Source organism: Saccharomyces kudriavzevii, assembly GCF_947243775.1.
Source record: "Saccharomyces kudriavzevii IFO 1802 strain IFO1802 genome assembly, chromosome: 7".
Lineage (NCBI taxonomy): Eukaryota > Fungi > Ascomycota > Saccharomycetes > Saccharomycetales > Saccharomycetaceae > Saccharomyces > Saccharomyces kudriavzevii.
The window spans coordinates 425,272-440,115 of record NC_079278.1 but is presented as its reverse complement, the minus strand read 5'-3'; the positions used below and the strand labels follow the sequence as shown (position 1 = coordinate 440,115).

Genomic DNA, 14,844 nt, shown 5'->3' with positions numbered 1-14,844 from the left:
CTATAAGCTATATATCTCTATATTTTCTGGTAATTAAAAAAATTGAGGGAAGATCTGATCAACATTTAATTCAGGCTTCATTTTGAACTTCTAGCAGTTGTGATGCAGTATCAACAATGCAATTCTTGAAGCTGTGAAATTTGAATCCCAACAACCTTTTGGTCTCAGAGTTGTCGCACTTGCAACAATTTTTTGCCAAATAGCCTGGACCGCTGCCAGGTTCACCAGTAGCTATCTTACCCTTTAATTGCGGAAATTCCTCGTTCAGGACGTCGACTACATCTTGGGAACAGAATAAATCCTCACACAAGAATAATCTTCTGCCGGCACACTTTGGGTTTTCAAATGCAGCTAAGTGAGCTTTTGAGACGTCACGGACGTCAATAAATGGACCGCTGAAATTATAAAATTTGCCACTCGCTTTAGAACGGACTAATTTGGCAATAATAGCTGAAGAACTATTTATTCCGTTTTTAAGTGAATTTGTGAACAGTTGAGGGCCAAAAACGAACCCTGGGTTGATAGTGGAAATTGTAAACTTGATGGCTGATTGATTTTCTTTGACAAAGTCCCAAGCAGCCCTTTCAGCAAACTTTTTGGAACCGCAGTACGCGGTAATGGCATCGGCTTGACAGCTTTCCCAGGTGTCTTTGTTCCAGCTCTCCTCGTTAACAACGAAGCCATTGTTGCTCATATCCGTAGGTGCTGCAAGGGCAGCAACAGAAGAAGTAATGACGACTTTTTCAACAGTATCTGCGGCATACTTTTTAATTGCCTCTAAAATTGATTCGGTGCCATTGACAGCCGGAATCAGCAGATCGTTTTCAAAATCAGTGGTGTTGAATTGTACTGGGGAAGCAATGTGCAGAACAACCTTGATATCTTTACCACGCTTTTGAAAAGCTTCATCAAAAGCATTCGGAGCAGCGATGTCCTCGACAACTTCCATCGAAAGATTGGGATTGTTATTGAATTTTTTCAATAAACCATCGTTTTTTTCTTTAGATCTACCTGAACCGATGACTTTGTAACCTGCTTTCAGCAAATCATCCACAACATGTAAAGCAATGAAACCAGTAGCACCAGAAACGAATACAGTGGTTTTTTCAGAAGTCATAATTATTCAGCTTAAGTTTTTTCTTAATGATTGGTTTGATCGATTTTTATAAAAATGTATAGTGAGTGCCCTTTCTGTTCTATTCCTATACTAAATGATTTGATCCTAATTAAACCTCAAAATCAACTCTCCTTGAGAAAGGTTTCCTGTTATAATGAATAACCTCATTCTTTGAGCTCTTCCGTTTGATTACGTAAAGAGGTTCCTTAAATAAGCTTTGCTGAGCTAAACCACGCCAAATTGAGCCAAGCCCGAACCGAACCAAGCCGAACCAAAAATATACCAAACACGTGATGTGCATGCGCATGTCTGTTCAAACAAAATAGCGATTTCTTTTCTTTATGGGTCTTTGGGCAGCACTTTTTCATTAATTACTAAATTAATGAAATAAGAGAAAGTTGTCAGGCACAATGCTTAATTGCTTGCTATCCCTTGTGGGTAAAAGCCAGTTTTTTTTCCTTTTTGGTACTCAAAAATTAGTCGAAACTAAATGACCTTGAACTCAATGAGCTAACTGTCTATATGTAATGTGAATTAATCCAGTGGATGCTCCCCTCTTGCGCAATTTTGTACGTTTCATGGCTAAAATTCGTGCCTTTGAAACAAAGAATCGAATAGGCACACAACAAAATATTCGGTGCGTTAAAAAACAAATATTTTGAACTGTAAATGTTCGTTGTAAGGCGTTCTAGTGATGAAGGAACGAATTTGTTAAAAAATAATGGTTGCTAAGAGATTCGAACTCTTGCATCTTACGATACCTGAGTATTCCCACAGTTAACTGCGGTCAAGAGGTTTTCTTGAATCAGGCGCCTTAGACCGCTCGGCCAAACAACCACTTGATTGTTGAATTTCGAGAGCCTAAACATTTTATAATTATCATGTATACCCAACTTGAGTAATATACATCACTGAAAATTTGATGTACCGTATGATAATTGTTGGAATTTTTTTAAGACAGTTGTGAAGATACCCAGATTCATATCGCTGCAACGTAAATATTAAGAGAGCCCGGAAAGTAGTACTGCTCTTACTTTGAAGTGAGCCCTATCTCAACAATGTACAACATTATGGCGGTAGATATCTTAGTCACACAGATGACCCCTCACATCCGAGGTAATATTGATGGACTGCTGCATGGACATAGTATTGTTTAGTAAAAATTGTGAGATATCATTTTTGTGTTGATAATTAGTAGTATTAATTAAGAATAAAAGCAGAAATCTTTCTTATACTTATATAAGAGAGGTATATAAAACACACGCCGATTGGACATATTAAGTATGTTCAACATAACAATAACCTAGGGAATTTACTATAAGTTCAATGTAACGACTCATATCATTTATATATAAATTCCAAGTTGATGTTCAATTAATGGATCTTTGACTCCAAGTGCACCCATCAATAAAACGTCATTTCAACATTCTTCATTCTGAAACAAGGACTAGTTATGTGAATAATGATGAACCTGCTTGTTCCAACATTTTGTCACATTGTTCTTCATTTTTGCATACATTCTAACCTGTAATGGGCCATTAATGACAAAATAGCAGTGGCAGCGGCGGCTATTTATAGTGTGAAAAAGCTAACAATACTTGATTGGAAGATGCTTCGTCTAGGTTATTTCATTTCTGGCTCGCCCAGCAAAGTCAAATGTGATTGTGGTGCATTAACGGTGGTAAATTAGTGGCTTTAGCTGTAGCCTGAATCGAGTCCACGCTATGTTCTCTATTCCATGGATTAGGTTCAAATGGCCGGCACTCATTTATTCTGGCAATGACTTGAGCGATGATAAATTTGGTGAGATGAGACTGCGATTGCGACCTGGTATGAGAACGTTTTGGAAATGTCACTTGTAGAGTTCATTTCTACGACCACCCACTAAACCAAGGCTATACTGGCTTCGCTAACATCGGAGAATATAACTGGTGTCCCGTATAAGAGAACTGTAATGCAGGGCTTCGAGACCAGAATTTTGATGATAACTTAAGAAGGGTTTCGTCTTCGTGGTATCACATCATTGAAATGCAAATGTTCATTCTTATGTGGCGCCTGACTTGAAGCAAAGTTGTATTCTTAGTACTCTATTTCCTCGGTGTATTACCAGCCATCTTGAACCGAGTATGCGGTAATCATTTTAATCAATACCATATTGGATTTGTGACACAGTGGAATTGCCTTCATTAAATACTTCTAGAAGCCCAGTGTGTAATAGCACAAACAATTCATAGCCCAGAAAATTAGTAACTGAAGCCCTAAATAAATCCTAGATTCAAAATAGTTTTGTTTTCTTTCGGGCTATGTGTCTCTTTTAGTTGCATTTCCATTTTGATTTTGTTTATATAAAGTAGGGCAGGACAGCTTTTGCGACTGGATATTCAACGCATACCATACATAACCAAGATATTTGTCTTTTAGGTAGTTCGCCTTCTTAATTATGAGAAAATTAGATTGTTCGTAATTCTCAGGTGATGTAGTTTTCCTTCGTTCAGCCATGACGGAAACTACATAAGAGAGTATAATTTTTGAACATTTTAGATATCTCAATCTTGTTCAATTGTATCTACCAAGCAACATCGACGAAAGATGAGTCACAACTGACAAACAGAGAAAGCTTTATGGGGATGTGTGAAAAACGATTTATTGTTTAGTTGTCCTTCACCATTCTTTCGCCTTCATAGGAAGAAAGTAAGAAAACGGTATTCACCCATCCTAATACAGTGGCATATGTATAAAGAAAAATTCAAGTTAGAAAACAAACCAATGCGGCAGTTATTGTTTGTTCAGTGCTAATGTATTTATGGGTTCCTTTTCTTCAATTGAGACATGAAAAAGAACTACTACCTGATAAACTCTATAGTAAATCAATCAGCACCTGTAAATAAATGCTGCATATCTGGAATTACAAGCAATCGCAAAAAAAAAAGAAAAGACGAAACAAGATGTCCAGATTACCGTACGAAAAAAGGAAGAGTCTTCATCGACGCTAAAACACAAATTCAAGAAGATGTCAGGAATATAAGGCCATTTGCAAAAAACTCACATTATTATTTCCTGATATTAAATCCTCTAGAGGCCTTGATTATTTATTACGAGTAAAATTTACCGATTTGCCTACCTTTGTGCCGTGAAAACACGAACATAAATCATTTCAAGATCAATGACCAAGACATTCAAAAACGGCGTCAAAAAAAAAAAAGTAGATGATGCGGAAAATGAAAAACTTTGAACGCAACGGGTAAACGAGCAATCCCTGTTCGGTGCGGTGATTGGCCTGAGGCAAGCTGCCTGCCCAATTTATAAAAGAGAAAGGCAACTTATATGAAGAGTAGTGACGTCTATGCGTCATCCTATTGTTCATGATTTCTGGCTAAATTAGCTATATAAGTGGAAGTTTTGTGGTTTCCACATATTAATATTTTCTCCAGGCATCCATATCAGAAAACACTGACAAATCATGCATACAGCTGAATTTTTGGAAATTGAGCCAACAGAAATCTCATCTGTCTTAGCAGGTGGTTACAATCATCCACTGTTGAGACAGTGGCAAAGTGAGCGCCAACTGACCAAAAACATGTTGATCTTCCCATTATTTATTTCTGATAATCCAGACGACTTCACTGAAATTGACTCCTTACCCAATATCAATAGAATTGGTGTCAATAGATTAAAGGACTACCTGAAACCATTAGTCAACAAGGGCTTACGTTCCGTAATCTTGTTTGGTGTGCCTTTGATTCCTGGTACAAAGGATCCTGTTGGTACCGCAGCTGACGATCCAGCAGGGCCTGTTATCCAAGGTATCAAATTCATTCGTGAAAACTTCCCGGAATTGTACATTATTTGCGATGTCTGCCTTTGTGAATATACTTCTCATGGCCATTGTGGGGTTTTGTACGATGATGGCACCATAAATAGAGAACGTAGTGTCTCTAGATTAGCTGCCGTAGCAGTCAACTACGCAAAGGCCGGTGCGCATTGTGTGGCTCCAAGTGATATGATTGATGGTAGAATCAAAGATATCAAGAGAGGCTTGATAAATGCCGATTTAGCCCATAAGACCTTTGTCTTATCTTATGCCGCCAAGTTCAGCGGTAACCTGTATGGGCCCTTCCGCGATGCTGCTTGTTCAGCTCCCTCCAATGGTGATAGAAAGTGTTACCAATTGCCTCCTGCTGGTCGTGGTTTGGCCCGTAGGGCGTTAGAAAGAGATATGGGCGAAGGTGCCGATGGTATCATTGTCAAGCCTTCTACTTTCTATTTAGATATAATGAGGGATGCAAGTGAAATTTGTAAAGACTTGCCAATTTGCGCCTATCATGTCTCAGGTGAATACGCAATGCTACATGCTGCTGCCGAAAAGGGTGTTGTTGATTTGAAGACTATCGCTTTTGAATCTCACCAAGGTTTTTTGAGAGCAGGTGCAAGATTAATCATTACTTATTTGGCTCCTGAATTCTTGGACTGGCTGGATGAAGAAAACTGAATTTTCGCACCTTGTGAATAGTAACAATAACGATTGTAAAGAGACAAATGTAACAGTGCTGACAGTAAGGTCCTCGATTTTTCAGGACTTAGGAAAAAAATAAAAATGCGTTCTAACAAGTGATACGATAAACCGTATGATGTTCCTAATGAGTTTTATGTAGTGAGTTCATACGTAACACATTTATACATATATACGGAGGGCATTGGCAAAAAGGATTGAAGATGCTTTTTATTTATTTTCATCTCCCTTTATTTTTTCTTTTCCAATCCCAAAACGGTCATTAATGGGCCTAATTGGTCAGGTCCTAACTGAATGCCAGATTTCTCCAATTCTGATTTAAATTCCTTCATAGCATGCCTTAAATCTCTATCCATTAAAATCTTGATCATTTGCCATGGTTTCATAGTGTTTCCCTCATTGGATGCCGCATCTAAATCGATCAAATTTTTTTCGATCATTACGTTACTCACATGTTCTAGTTTTTCCAGAACACTAGGCTTTGAATTTATTTCGTCCATAAGTTTTTGTACTTTTATGTGTGCGTCAATCTTATCGTTAGGTTGCCTGTCGTCCCAAGACTGGGCGTAGTTTCTTTTCGGATGTACCAAGAAAGCTGTCCTTAAACTCTGGGTGTAGTTGGGGATAAACCCATTCGTTAACTTCATCGAACGAGTGGCATTAGAAGTGTACTTCCATACTACTTTCAACATTGTGTATGATCGTGATATATAGTTTCCTCTCTTTGGTCTCGGATCGAGTTTTTTTCTTGTTTAGATGTTATATTTGAAAGTGCAATTATCTATTTCATTCTGTCCGAGTGGCATTTGTAATGCATGGAACATCAGTAAACAAAGCATGAAAATCATAAATAATACAAAGGAATTTGACTATACAGAAAAAATTATTTGAACAAAACAGAAAAAGTTACACCGATGGTATTTGTATAGATGTACAGCATATCAATTAGTCATGTTTACAAATTAGAAATGGTTGTACATTTGTCATCCCCCCTGAGCCCCCACTTGCCCAGTATCGATATGAATACCGTCAGAGAACGCAAGTTGTTCTGTTCCCACTTTTATCATTTTTTGCCTCCACCTTCAATCTTCCTCTTCTTTACATCCTAAGAAAATTTCCATCTATTACCACATGCTTCACAAGTACAGAAAGTTGTTAAAGGTTCATCCGCAGATCTCGTTTGCAATTGGTAGTAAGATACCTTCTTCTCTTTACATTTACCACATGTAAATCTGTCAGTGACTGACCTTTCTATGGTGGCACCTTGCGCGTTGTATAAGTTTTGTTTAGAGATTTCTTCTATCTTTTGTTTTAGGGGCGCTGGGGCTAAATCCTTGGCATCGCATGTAGCCAAGAACTCAGGCGTTATATCGCCATTGGCAATTTTGTGTTTAAGATCCGGATTATTCTTTGATATGATATTTGAATAAATTACACGGTACCTGGCCTTATATGCGGCTTCGCTAGCGTCACAATTGTTAACTTTGTTCATTTCACTTTCTATAGCCCTTGCAGTATGTAAAATGGACTGAGGAGGGTGCTCACTTTCTTTGGCCAATACATCGTAAAGCGCCTTTAGTACCTGATCACGTAATTTATGGTGGTATATAGCTGTATCCACACCATCATTTTTGCTGTTCCTCGGCTTAGTGCTGACGTATTTGTCTTGTTTCGTGGCATCTGACTGAGAAGAGGAAGCTTGTTCTACACCATTCACAGAGCCATTCACACCTGCCTTATTATCCGCATTAGCTGGTGCATGCTCCTGATGGTGTTGCTGTACCTGTCTAGAACGCTTATTTTTGTTGATTGCATCTTTCCAAGAGCTAATCATCTTCTTCACGAGTCTGCTGATCTCGAGATTAGTTGACTTTTTAAACTTGTTGACTTCCACGCCAACTTTTGTTTCTCTCAATAGCTTTTCAGTGGGAACAAACTCTTTATCCAAGTCATGCAAAATTTGCAGAACTGCGGCGTCATTACTCCTGTTCTTCTCTAGGTTCTTAACGTGCACCAATACCTCCTTACTATCCATTATGAATACAGTTGTAAGTACTGCCGAAACTGTAGACGTTCTGCTGCTTGAGCAATTTTTTTATTCGCTATTTTTCAGTACCCAGTCCCACCATCGAGTCATCACTTGGTTCCATCACCAAAAAATGGGCGGGTAATAAGTGAAAAATTCGCAGAATTATGGAATCTAGAGCAGGAAAGAGGTATTGTCTTGTTGAAGCATCGTTTTGAAAGCAGTTGCGAACAACGAAGCCGTGTCTACTATGTTTGTACAAGGGTTGTTGCCGTTGAAGTAAGAGAATTTAAATTCGTCTGCTCTTTTAGGAGAACCAAAGTCACTTCTAACGTTCATTCTGTAAATCAGAATATTACTACCATTGCCGGCAGGGATATCCAAGAAAGATTGTCTATCAACAGCGTCGAAGCGTCACATTTATTATCAGATTATACTAGCGATAGAAACTTGAAACAATATAACATGAATAGACAGAGCGGTATGAATGCAGGCGTGCAGAACAATCCACCCTCCCGAGTGGTGTATCTGGGGTCGATACCATATGATCAAACAGAAGAGCAGATCCTTGATTTGTGCAGTAATGTGGGGCCCGTGATCAATTTAAAAATGATGTTTGACCCTCAAACCGGCAGATCGAAAGGATATGCGTTCATCGAATTTAGGGATCTGGAATCAAGTGCCAGTGCAGTACGTAATTTGAACGGCTACCAACTAGGCTCCAGATTTTTGAAATGCGGCTACTCCAGTAATAGTGATATATCGGGTGTTTCACAGCAGCAACAACAGTATAACGTCAGTAATGGGAATAACAACAATAATAATGGAAATAATAACAATAACAATAACAATAACAATAACAATAATAATAGTAATAATAATAATAATAATACTAATAACAATAATAACAATAATGGCACCGATTTTCAAAGCAGCGGAAATGCAAATTTCCTGAACCTGAAATTTCCTGAATTACCATCAGGTATCGATGTCAACATAAACATGACCACTCCTGCTATGATGATATCTAGCGAACTGGCCAAAAAACCCAAAGAAGTACAGTTGAAATTTCTACAAAAATTCCAAGATTGGACAAGAACGCATCCCGAAGACGCTGTTTCTCTATTAGAACTATGTCCACAGCTGAGTTTTGTTACAGCGGAGCTACTGCTAACCAACGGGATATGTAAAGTGGATGATTTGATTCCGTTAGCTTCCAGGCCGCAGGAAGAGGCGTCCCCTACAAATAGCAGCAGTCTCAACGAGGTGGTGGACCCAGCTGCGCTCAACAAGCAGAAAGACCTATTAAAGCAAGTATTGCAATTGAACGACAGTCAAATTGCTATTTTGCCCGACGATGAAAGGATGGCCATTTGGGATCTCAAACAAAAGGCCTTGAGGGGAGAATTTGGTGCATTCTGAAACTAGGGAGTCAAAAAAAAAGAATAAAAAAAAGATGGGGTTCAGCTGGGGCTAGACCAAGATACGTCATACTGCCCACCAAAGATAAGATGTATAGCCTAATATCACACGAGCTACTTGGACTCAAGCTGTCCCCTTCATAGATATTTAAGATAATATTTAGCGTTACGTTAACTTTTTTTCTTTCTTTCTCGTTTTGGTTTGAAATGGCCCAGATTTTGTTTTATTCGTTACATATACTTAAGTACACATGGTCATATATAAATCTCCGTTCTGTGTGTGTGTGCCACGGGTCGTTTTGGGTTAATATCATAGTCGTTAAATGGTGGAATAGAAAAAATGCAAACATAATTTGTTAACTGCTTAATACGCAGAAATAGGGCTTCGGGTATATGAGTCGTTCCCCATATTCTCTAATAGTCATCACAAGGAGGGGGATCACTTTCTAACTGTTTCAGTCTTTTCTGTTCAAGTTCTTGTTTGTCTTCCGACGGTACGTTAACTTTATCATTTGGGGAATACTCTGGAACAGGAACACCATCACCTGCATATGCATTCAATGGAGCTAGCCAATCTCTTAAATCCAATGCTGGACTCTGCGGAGCCGTAGTTAAGGTTTCACGAGGGAAGTTTGTTTCGTACTGTTGCACTTCAGATCTTGTTGTTCCTATGACGGTCTCTATGGACATGCCCGTGACGTTTCTTAGCCTCTTCAGCTTTTCCACGTTTACCATATCTTTGAAGAATATACTGGATTCATAGCCCTCGGAGTCGTTTTCCAAAGTTTCCGGATTTACCATACGCAGCATTTTCCTCTGAATGCGGTTGATGTTGTTTTCCACGCCCAAGCCGTTTTGTTCTTCGATGGGGGTTCCTATTATTCTATTGGATTCTGTGTAAACCACGTTCTTCTTGGATAAATTGACCATGACTTCGATGTAGTATTGAAAGGAGAAGAATTTATTCACGGTTGTAAGCGTGGAAAATGCATCTAGGGGAACTTTCAGATAGACTCTAGACTGAAACTGCAACGTTTCAGGGTTGATGTATATGGGGGAGATACTTTGGCAGATATCCTTCCTGAAAGTTTCCATGGGGTCATCTTTGCCTGCACCGCCCACTCTACATATTCTGACTAAAGTGGTGGTGAGCCCCGCAGGAGCATAGAAAGGTTTGTAGTGGTCAATCCTCACGTCTATAGGGACGATCTCGCCAATCATGAACCCAGCTTGGGGTATGTCCACGGATATAGTTACTGTTTTATTTGGTAGAGGTGATGTTTTGGAGTTTACAGAACTGCCGGAGGAATTGGAAGCGTTAGACTTTTGAGTTAGTTGCGTGTATGAAGAAGAACCGTCCTCTGTGGATTTCCCTCTTCTATTTTGTACCATGGATGCCGACTGCAGCACGACTGTTTTGGTCTTTGGCTTGGGCAGTCTCGATACGTCCAACGGCACTACCACTGAAAACTCGTGTTCACATTTTGCTTCCGGCTTCTTTAATGCGTTGATTTTATCGAGAGACTCCAAGGCGCACGTGAGGAAATATGTAATCGAGCCTCTCTCAAATTTTATAGAACTCAACATTCCCTTGCCTCTTGGTATTTTTATCCTAAAGGGAAACCTATGCTCGCCCTTGCTTAAACCGTTGAAAACGGTTGATTTGTCGGTGGAGGGTTTCTTTTCCTTGGCCGAAGAATCTGCCTTGACGTAGTCCTGTCCATAAAGAAACGTTGACTTCTCCAAGACCTTCTCGATTCTTTTATTCTTGGAAGTGGGGCTGTTTCCTGTTTTCACGCGTACTTCGCACACTAGCGATAACTTGATGGCTACGTTGGTTATGTCTCTTTTGATATCGATGACTGCTTCCCCGATTATGTTTTCGTTGGGTTTCCAGACTCTATGCAGCTCGTTTATGTCCATGCGGAATTGCTTGACGTTGTTATGGGCCAGCATGCTGTTGCCGTAGCTGCCAACAATACTACCGTGGCTCTTTTTCTTGGAAGATGCTTTCGGTTCTTTGTTCCACAGCCTCAGTAGGGACATTCCTGGCCAGTGCTGCTAATGGTAGTGGTATGCTAGCGTACCTTGACTCTGACAGTGAAGTCTTATATATGCGTGCGGTGGTGCGTTTTCGCTGATCTGGATTCCCTGTTTTTTTTTTTTCGTCGGTTGCTTGTTACTTCTTGCTTAAGTAACGCTAGACAATACTACTATGTATTGTACTTGGCAGAGGCAAAGTAAAATGTAAACCGGGAAAGAAAAAGATATAAAGGCGAGATAATGGCACCTGCAAAACTGACTAACAATGGTATTACGTGTCTTCAAACTGACACTCGGATCCAATGCAGAATAAATCAAAAAGAACGAAGAAAAAGGACAGGAAAATAATCACGAAACAAGCTATGAAGAATAGAGCGAGAAGAAAAGAAAAGGAGAGGCTTAGTGCACTAAATAATATACATCTTCTATATAAGACATACAGATCACAAAGGAGGAAGGAAAGGGGAACGGAAAAAAGAGAAGAAACTTAAAAAAGGCCAAGGAAATTCCAGTACTTGGCATTTCGTATTTCAGGTGTGAGCTGCAAGCCGACTAGAGATTTTCAGATTCCCCGATTGGCTTTTTTTCTTGGCAAACTATACGAGCAAATTACGAAACACCGCGCGCTCATGTCATACTGCAAGACAGGGGACCGTCGTGGTGCCATGGCGCGGTTGGCGCTGTTTTGCAATCACCGGTAGCGAATCGTGCTCGCGGGGCTGGCGGCTCAGCTGATGGGCAGATCTTCCAGGCGGACGGGACCGGCCCCCGTCGTGGCTCATACTCGCGGGAGGCTCGTGCCAGCGCTGACACGAGCCGACGCAGGGCCGGGAGACACGCTAGGTTTCAACGATATAGTCCGAGCGGGGCTCGTGCCGGACAGTATCACATAACTAGCTCAAGTTCAGCAGTGCGCAATGATATCGGCGTCGTTTCCTGCGATGAGTGGGCACAACGGCTTCGATACTTGTATACACGTAGGTTCCTCCGGTGGACACTGCAGTTTTTGTTTTGGGAAAAAAAGGCGTGGTCGCGGGAACGCTGGTTATATGGACGTAGCAGAGACAGTGATTCAGTGCTTTCCTTTTTGGATTCGCCATGGTGAAGGTATGTTTTTTCGCCTGTTATCGTTTATCGGCGCGTCACGGTCAACTTTCATCAAAAAGTTGGTTTCGTGGTCTAGTCGGTTATGGCATCTGCTTAACACGCAGAACGTCCCCAGTTCGATCCTGGGCGAAATCAAATTTTAATTTTTTTTGGTTTTTCTTGGCTTCCAAACAGTCCATTACCAAAAGTGCCAGATGGAGCAGATCAAATTCACATTCCGTTCAAGTTCGTTCGCTGTCTAAGTATATATTATGTCACTTAAGAGTCGTTCGAACGACGAATTATGGGAAACGGGGAAAGGTTCGAGTTTCTCCGTTTGAGATGCGCGTAAACCGGCTATCAAGCCTGATTCTGTGGGTGCACAAGACCATACATAGCCCAATTCCACAAACTTATCCGCAATCTGCTGCTGGTGGTTATCCATCAAAGAATCGTTAACGCAAATTAACAACGGCTTGTTCAACCGAAGAGAATCCAGTATCGACCCCGTTCCGGCATGTGATATGACCAAGTCTGATAAATCTCTTATGATGCTTTGCACTTTGGTTGAGAAGTCGAACCCAATCACTTCTAATTTCCCGTCTATCAAGGCATATCGCTGCGGCGTGTTACCACAGCCAAATTCCTCAATGGGAATATTCTTACTGTCTCTTTCGCCTCCATGTTCTTGCACTAGATGCTCAAATTCAGCACCGTAGTTTTTCCCATACTGAATGATAAGACGCGCAAACCCATACTGAATCAATTCTTGGCAGAATCCTTTGCTCAACACACACGAAACGAGCTTTGGAAACGGTATCGTCGCGCCACATGTAACGAAAATAGTCTTCTTTTCTACAGTACACATAGTCAAATACGCTAGCTTTCTATTTCTATTTTGTTTTAGCCTCTTGCTCTCCTTTCTAACAGAGTTTCTTTTCATAAAACGAGTTTTCGCACACTTTTACCCTTATTCTTGCTCGGAAATTTTCTTATTTGAGAACTGTTGAAGTGCGAACAAGGTGGCAAAAGTTGCAATACCAATAGCACTTAGGTTTGTGGAACAGAACAGCAAAGCGAACGGGATACCAATAAGACCATGACAGCTGCCGTTACCTCCTCTAATATGATATTGGAAACCCACGAAAGTGGTATCAAGCCCTATTTTGAACAGAAGATCCAAGAAACAGAATTAAAGATTCGCTCCAAAACAGAAAATGTCCGCCGACTAGAGGCTCAAAGAAATGCATTGAATGACAAAGTACGTTTTATCAAGGATGAACTACGCTTACTACAAGAGCCTGGGTCTTATGTTGGTGAAGTCATAAAGATCGTTTCTGACAAAAAAGTCCTCGTTAAAGTGCAGCCTGAGGGAAAATACATTGTGGATGTTGCAAAAGATATAAATGTGAAGGATTTGAAGGCATCCCAAAGAGTTTGTTTGAGGAGTGACTCTTACATGTTGCATAAAGTCCTTGAGAATAAGGCGGACCCCTTGGTTTCATTGATGATGGTGGAAAAAGTTCCAGATTCCACATACGATATGGTTGGCGGTTTGACAAAACAGATAAAAGAAATCAAAGAAGTCATTGAACTGCCCGTGAAACATCCAGAACTGTTCGAAAGTCTGGGTATTGCTCAGCCAAAGGGTGTCATCTTATATGGCCCGCCCGGTACAGGGAAAACCTTATTAGCAAGAGCCGTCGCACATCACACTGATTGTAAGTTCATCAGAGTTAGTGGTGCTGAATTGGTGCAGAAGTATATCGGTGAAGGCTCCCGTATGGTTCGTGAACTGTTTGTGATGGCTAGAGAGCATGCTCCTTCGATTATCTTCATGGATGAAATTGATTCTATTGGTTCTACACGTGTAGAAGGTTCTGGTGGTGGTGATTCTGAAGTTCAAAGAACGATGTTGGAATTACTAAACCAACTGGATGGGTTCGAAACTTCTAAAAACATCAAAATCATTATGGCCACAAATAGACTTGATATCCTAGATCCGGCACTCTTAAGACCTGGCAGAATAGACAGAAAAATTGAGTTCCCACCCCCAAGTGTTGCAGCCAGAGCCGAAATTTTAAGGATCCACTCTAGAAAAATGAATCTGACCCGTGGCATCAACTTAAGAAAGGTTGCCGAAAAGATGAACGGTTGTTCTGGGGCCGATGTGAAAGGTGTGTGTACAGAAGCTGGTATGTATGCTCTTAGGGAAAGAAGAATACATGTCACTCAAGAAGATTTCGAATTGGCCGTCGGTAAGGTCATGAACAAGAACCAAGAAACAGCAATTTCCGTCGCAAAGTTGTTCAAGTGATCTGTCTTTTTTCACTTGACTCATTGTATATGTTACTACGTATATGTATATATAACATTATAGTTCAACATCAATTAGAGAGCAGTATTTTTCGTGCCGAACATCCATGGCTGCACTCATTATTTATCTTTTCAAATGGAGAGGGTCATCGCTGCTTTTCTCCTTTCTTACTCTACTACTAGTGGGGGGGCGTTCCTTTTTGAAAAATAGTGGGTACCTGCTTTAAAAAAGGACTGAAAAAAAAAAAATTTACAGCAGCTTTTGATCAAAGGGTAAACAAAGCAAATAACTACTTAGCCTAGTCGCCTTAACTGTCCAGCTTCT

At 40.4% G+C, this 14,844-nt stretch overlaps 8 protein-coding genes and 2 non-coding genes across 10 annotated transcripts; 4 read left to right on the top strand and 6 right to left on the bottom strand.

Moving 5' to 3' along the window:
• Positions 1-70: 70 nt before the first annotated feature.
• SKDI07G2160 (carbonyl reductase (NADPH-dependent)) lies at positions 71-1,117 on the bottom strand (the record flags this gene model as incomplete). The annotated part of the gene is made up of 1 exon (XM_056227972.1): positions 71-1,117. One exon carries the CDS (start codon positions 1,115-1,117, stop codon positions 71-73), a length of 1,047 nt encoding a protein of 348 aa, XP_056087740.1.
• Positions 1,118-1,839: 722 nt separating this feature from the next.
• On the bottom strand, positions 1,840-1,954 carry Skdi_7.trna13L. The gene is made up of 2 exons: positions 1,917-1,954; positions 1,840-1,883 (listed from the first exon to the last, which is right to left on the bottom strand). It is a non-coding gene; the product is annotated as a tRNA-Leu (tRNA).
• A 2,623-nt stretch (positions 1,955-4,577) lies between these two features.
• On the top strand, positions 4,578-5,606 carry HEM2 (porphobilinogen synthase HEM2; the record flags this gene model as incomplete). Its single annotated transcript, XM_056227971.1, has 1 exon — positions 4,578-5,606. One exon carries the CDS (start codon positions 4,578-4,580, stop codon positions 5,604-5,606), a length of 1,029 nt encoding a protein of 342 aa, XP_056087739.1.
• A 251-nt stretch (positions 5,607-5,857) lies between these two features.
• On the bottom strand, positions 5,858-6,319 carry DPC13 (Dpc13p; the record flags this gene model as incomplete). Its single annotated transcript, XM_056227969.1, has 1 exon — positions 5,858-6,319. One exon carries the CDS (start codon positions 6,317-6,319, stop codon positions 5,858-5,860), a length of 462 nt encoding a protein of 153 aa, XP_056087738.1.
• A 413-nt stretch (positions 6,320-6,732) lies between these two features.
• Positions 6,733-7,662, bottom strand: DST1 (transcription elongation factor DST1; the record flags this gene model as incomplete). The annotated part of the gene is made up of 1 exon (XM_056227968.1): positions 6,733-7,662. One exon carries the CDS (start codon positions 7,660-7,662, stop codon positions 6,733-6,735), a length of 930 nt encoding a protein of 309 aa, XP_056087737.1.
• A 456-nt stretch (positions 7,663-8,118) lies between these two features.
• On the top strand, positions 8,119-9,075 carry RNA15 (Rna15p; the record flags this gene model as incomplete). The annotated part of the gene is made up of 1 exon (XM_056227967.1): positions 8,119-9,075. One exon carries the CDS (start codon positions 8,119-8,121, stop codon positions 9,073-9,075), a length of 957 nt encoding a protein of 318 aa, XP_056087736.1.
• Positions 9,076-9,488: 413 nt separating this feature from the next.
• Positions 9,489-11,120, bottom strand: RIM8 (Rim8p; the record flags this gene model as incomplete). Its single annotated transcript, XM_056227966.1, has 1 exon — positions 9,489-11,120. One exon carries the CDS (start codon positions 11,118-11,120, stop codon positions 9,489-9,491), a length of 1,632 nt encoding a protein of 543 aa, XP_056087735.1.
• Positions 11,121-12,285: 1,165 nt separating this feature from the next.
• On the top strand, positions 12,286-12,359 carry Skdi_7.trna12V. The gene has a single exon. It is a non-coding gene; the product is annotated as a tRNA-Val (tRNA).
• Positions 12,360-12,462: 103 nt separating this feature from the next.
• Positions 12,463-13,071, bottom strand: ALG13 (N-acetylglucosaminyldiphosphodolichol N-acetylglucosaminyltransferase catalytic subunit ALG13; the record flags this gene model as incomplete). Its single annotated transcript, XM_056227965.1, has 1 exon — positions 12,463-13,071. One exon carries the CDS (start codon positions 13,069-13,071, stop codon positions 12,463-12,465), a length of 609 nt encoding a protein of 202 aa, XP_056087734.1.
• A 231-nt stretch (positions 13,072-13,302) lies between these two features.
• RPT6 (proteasome regulatory particle base subunit RPT6) lies at positions 13,303-14,520 on the top strand (the record flags this gene model as incomplete). Its single annotated transcript, XM_056227964.1, has 1 exon — positions 13,303-14,520. The coding sequence occupies one exon, from the start codon at positions 13,303-13,305 to the stop codon at positions 14,518-14,520; it is 1,218 nt and encodes a 405-aa protein (XP_056087733.1).
• Positions 14,521-14,844: the final 324 nt, after the last annotated feature.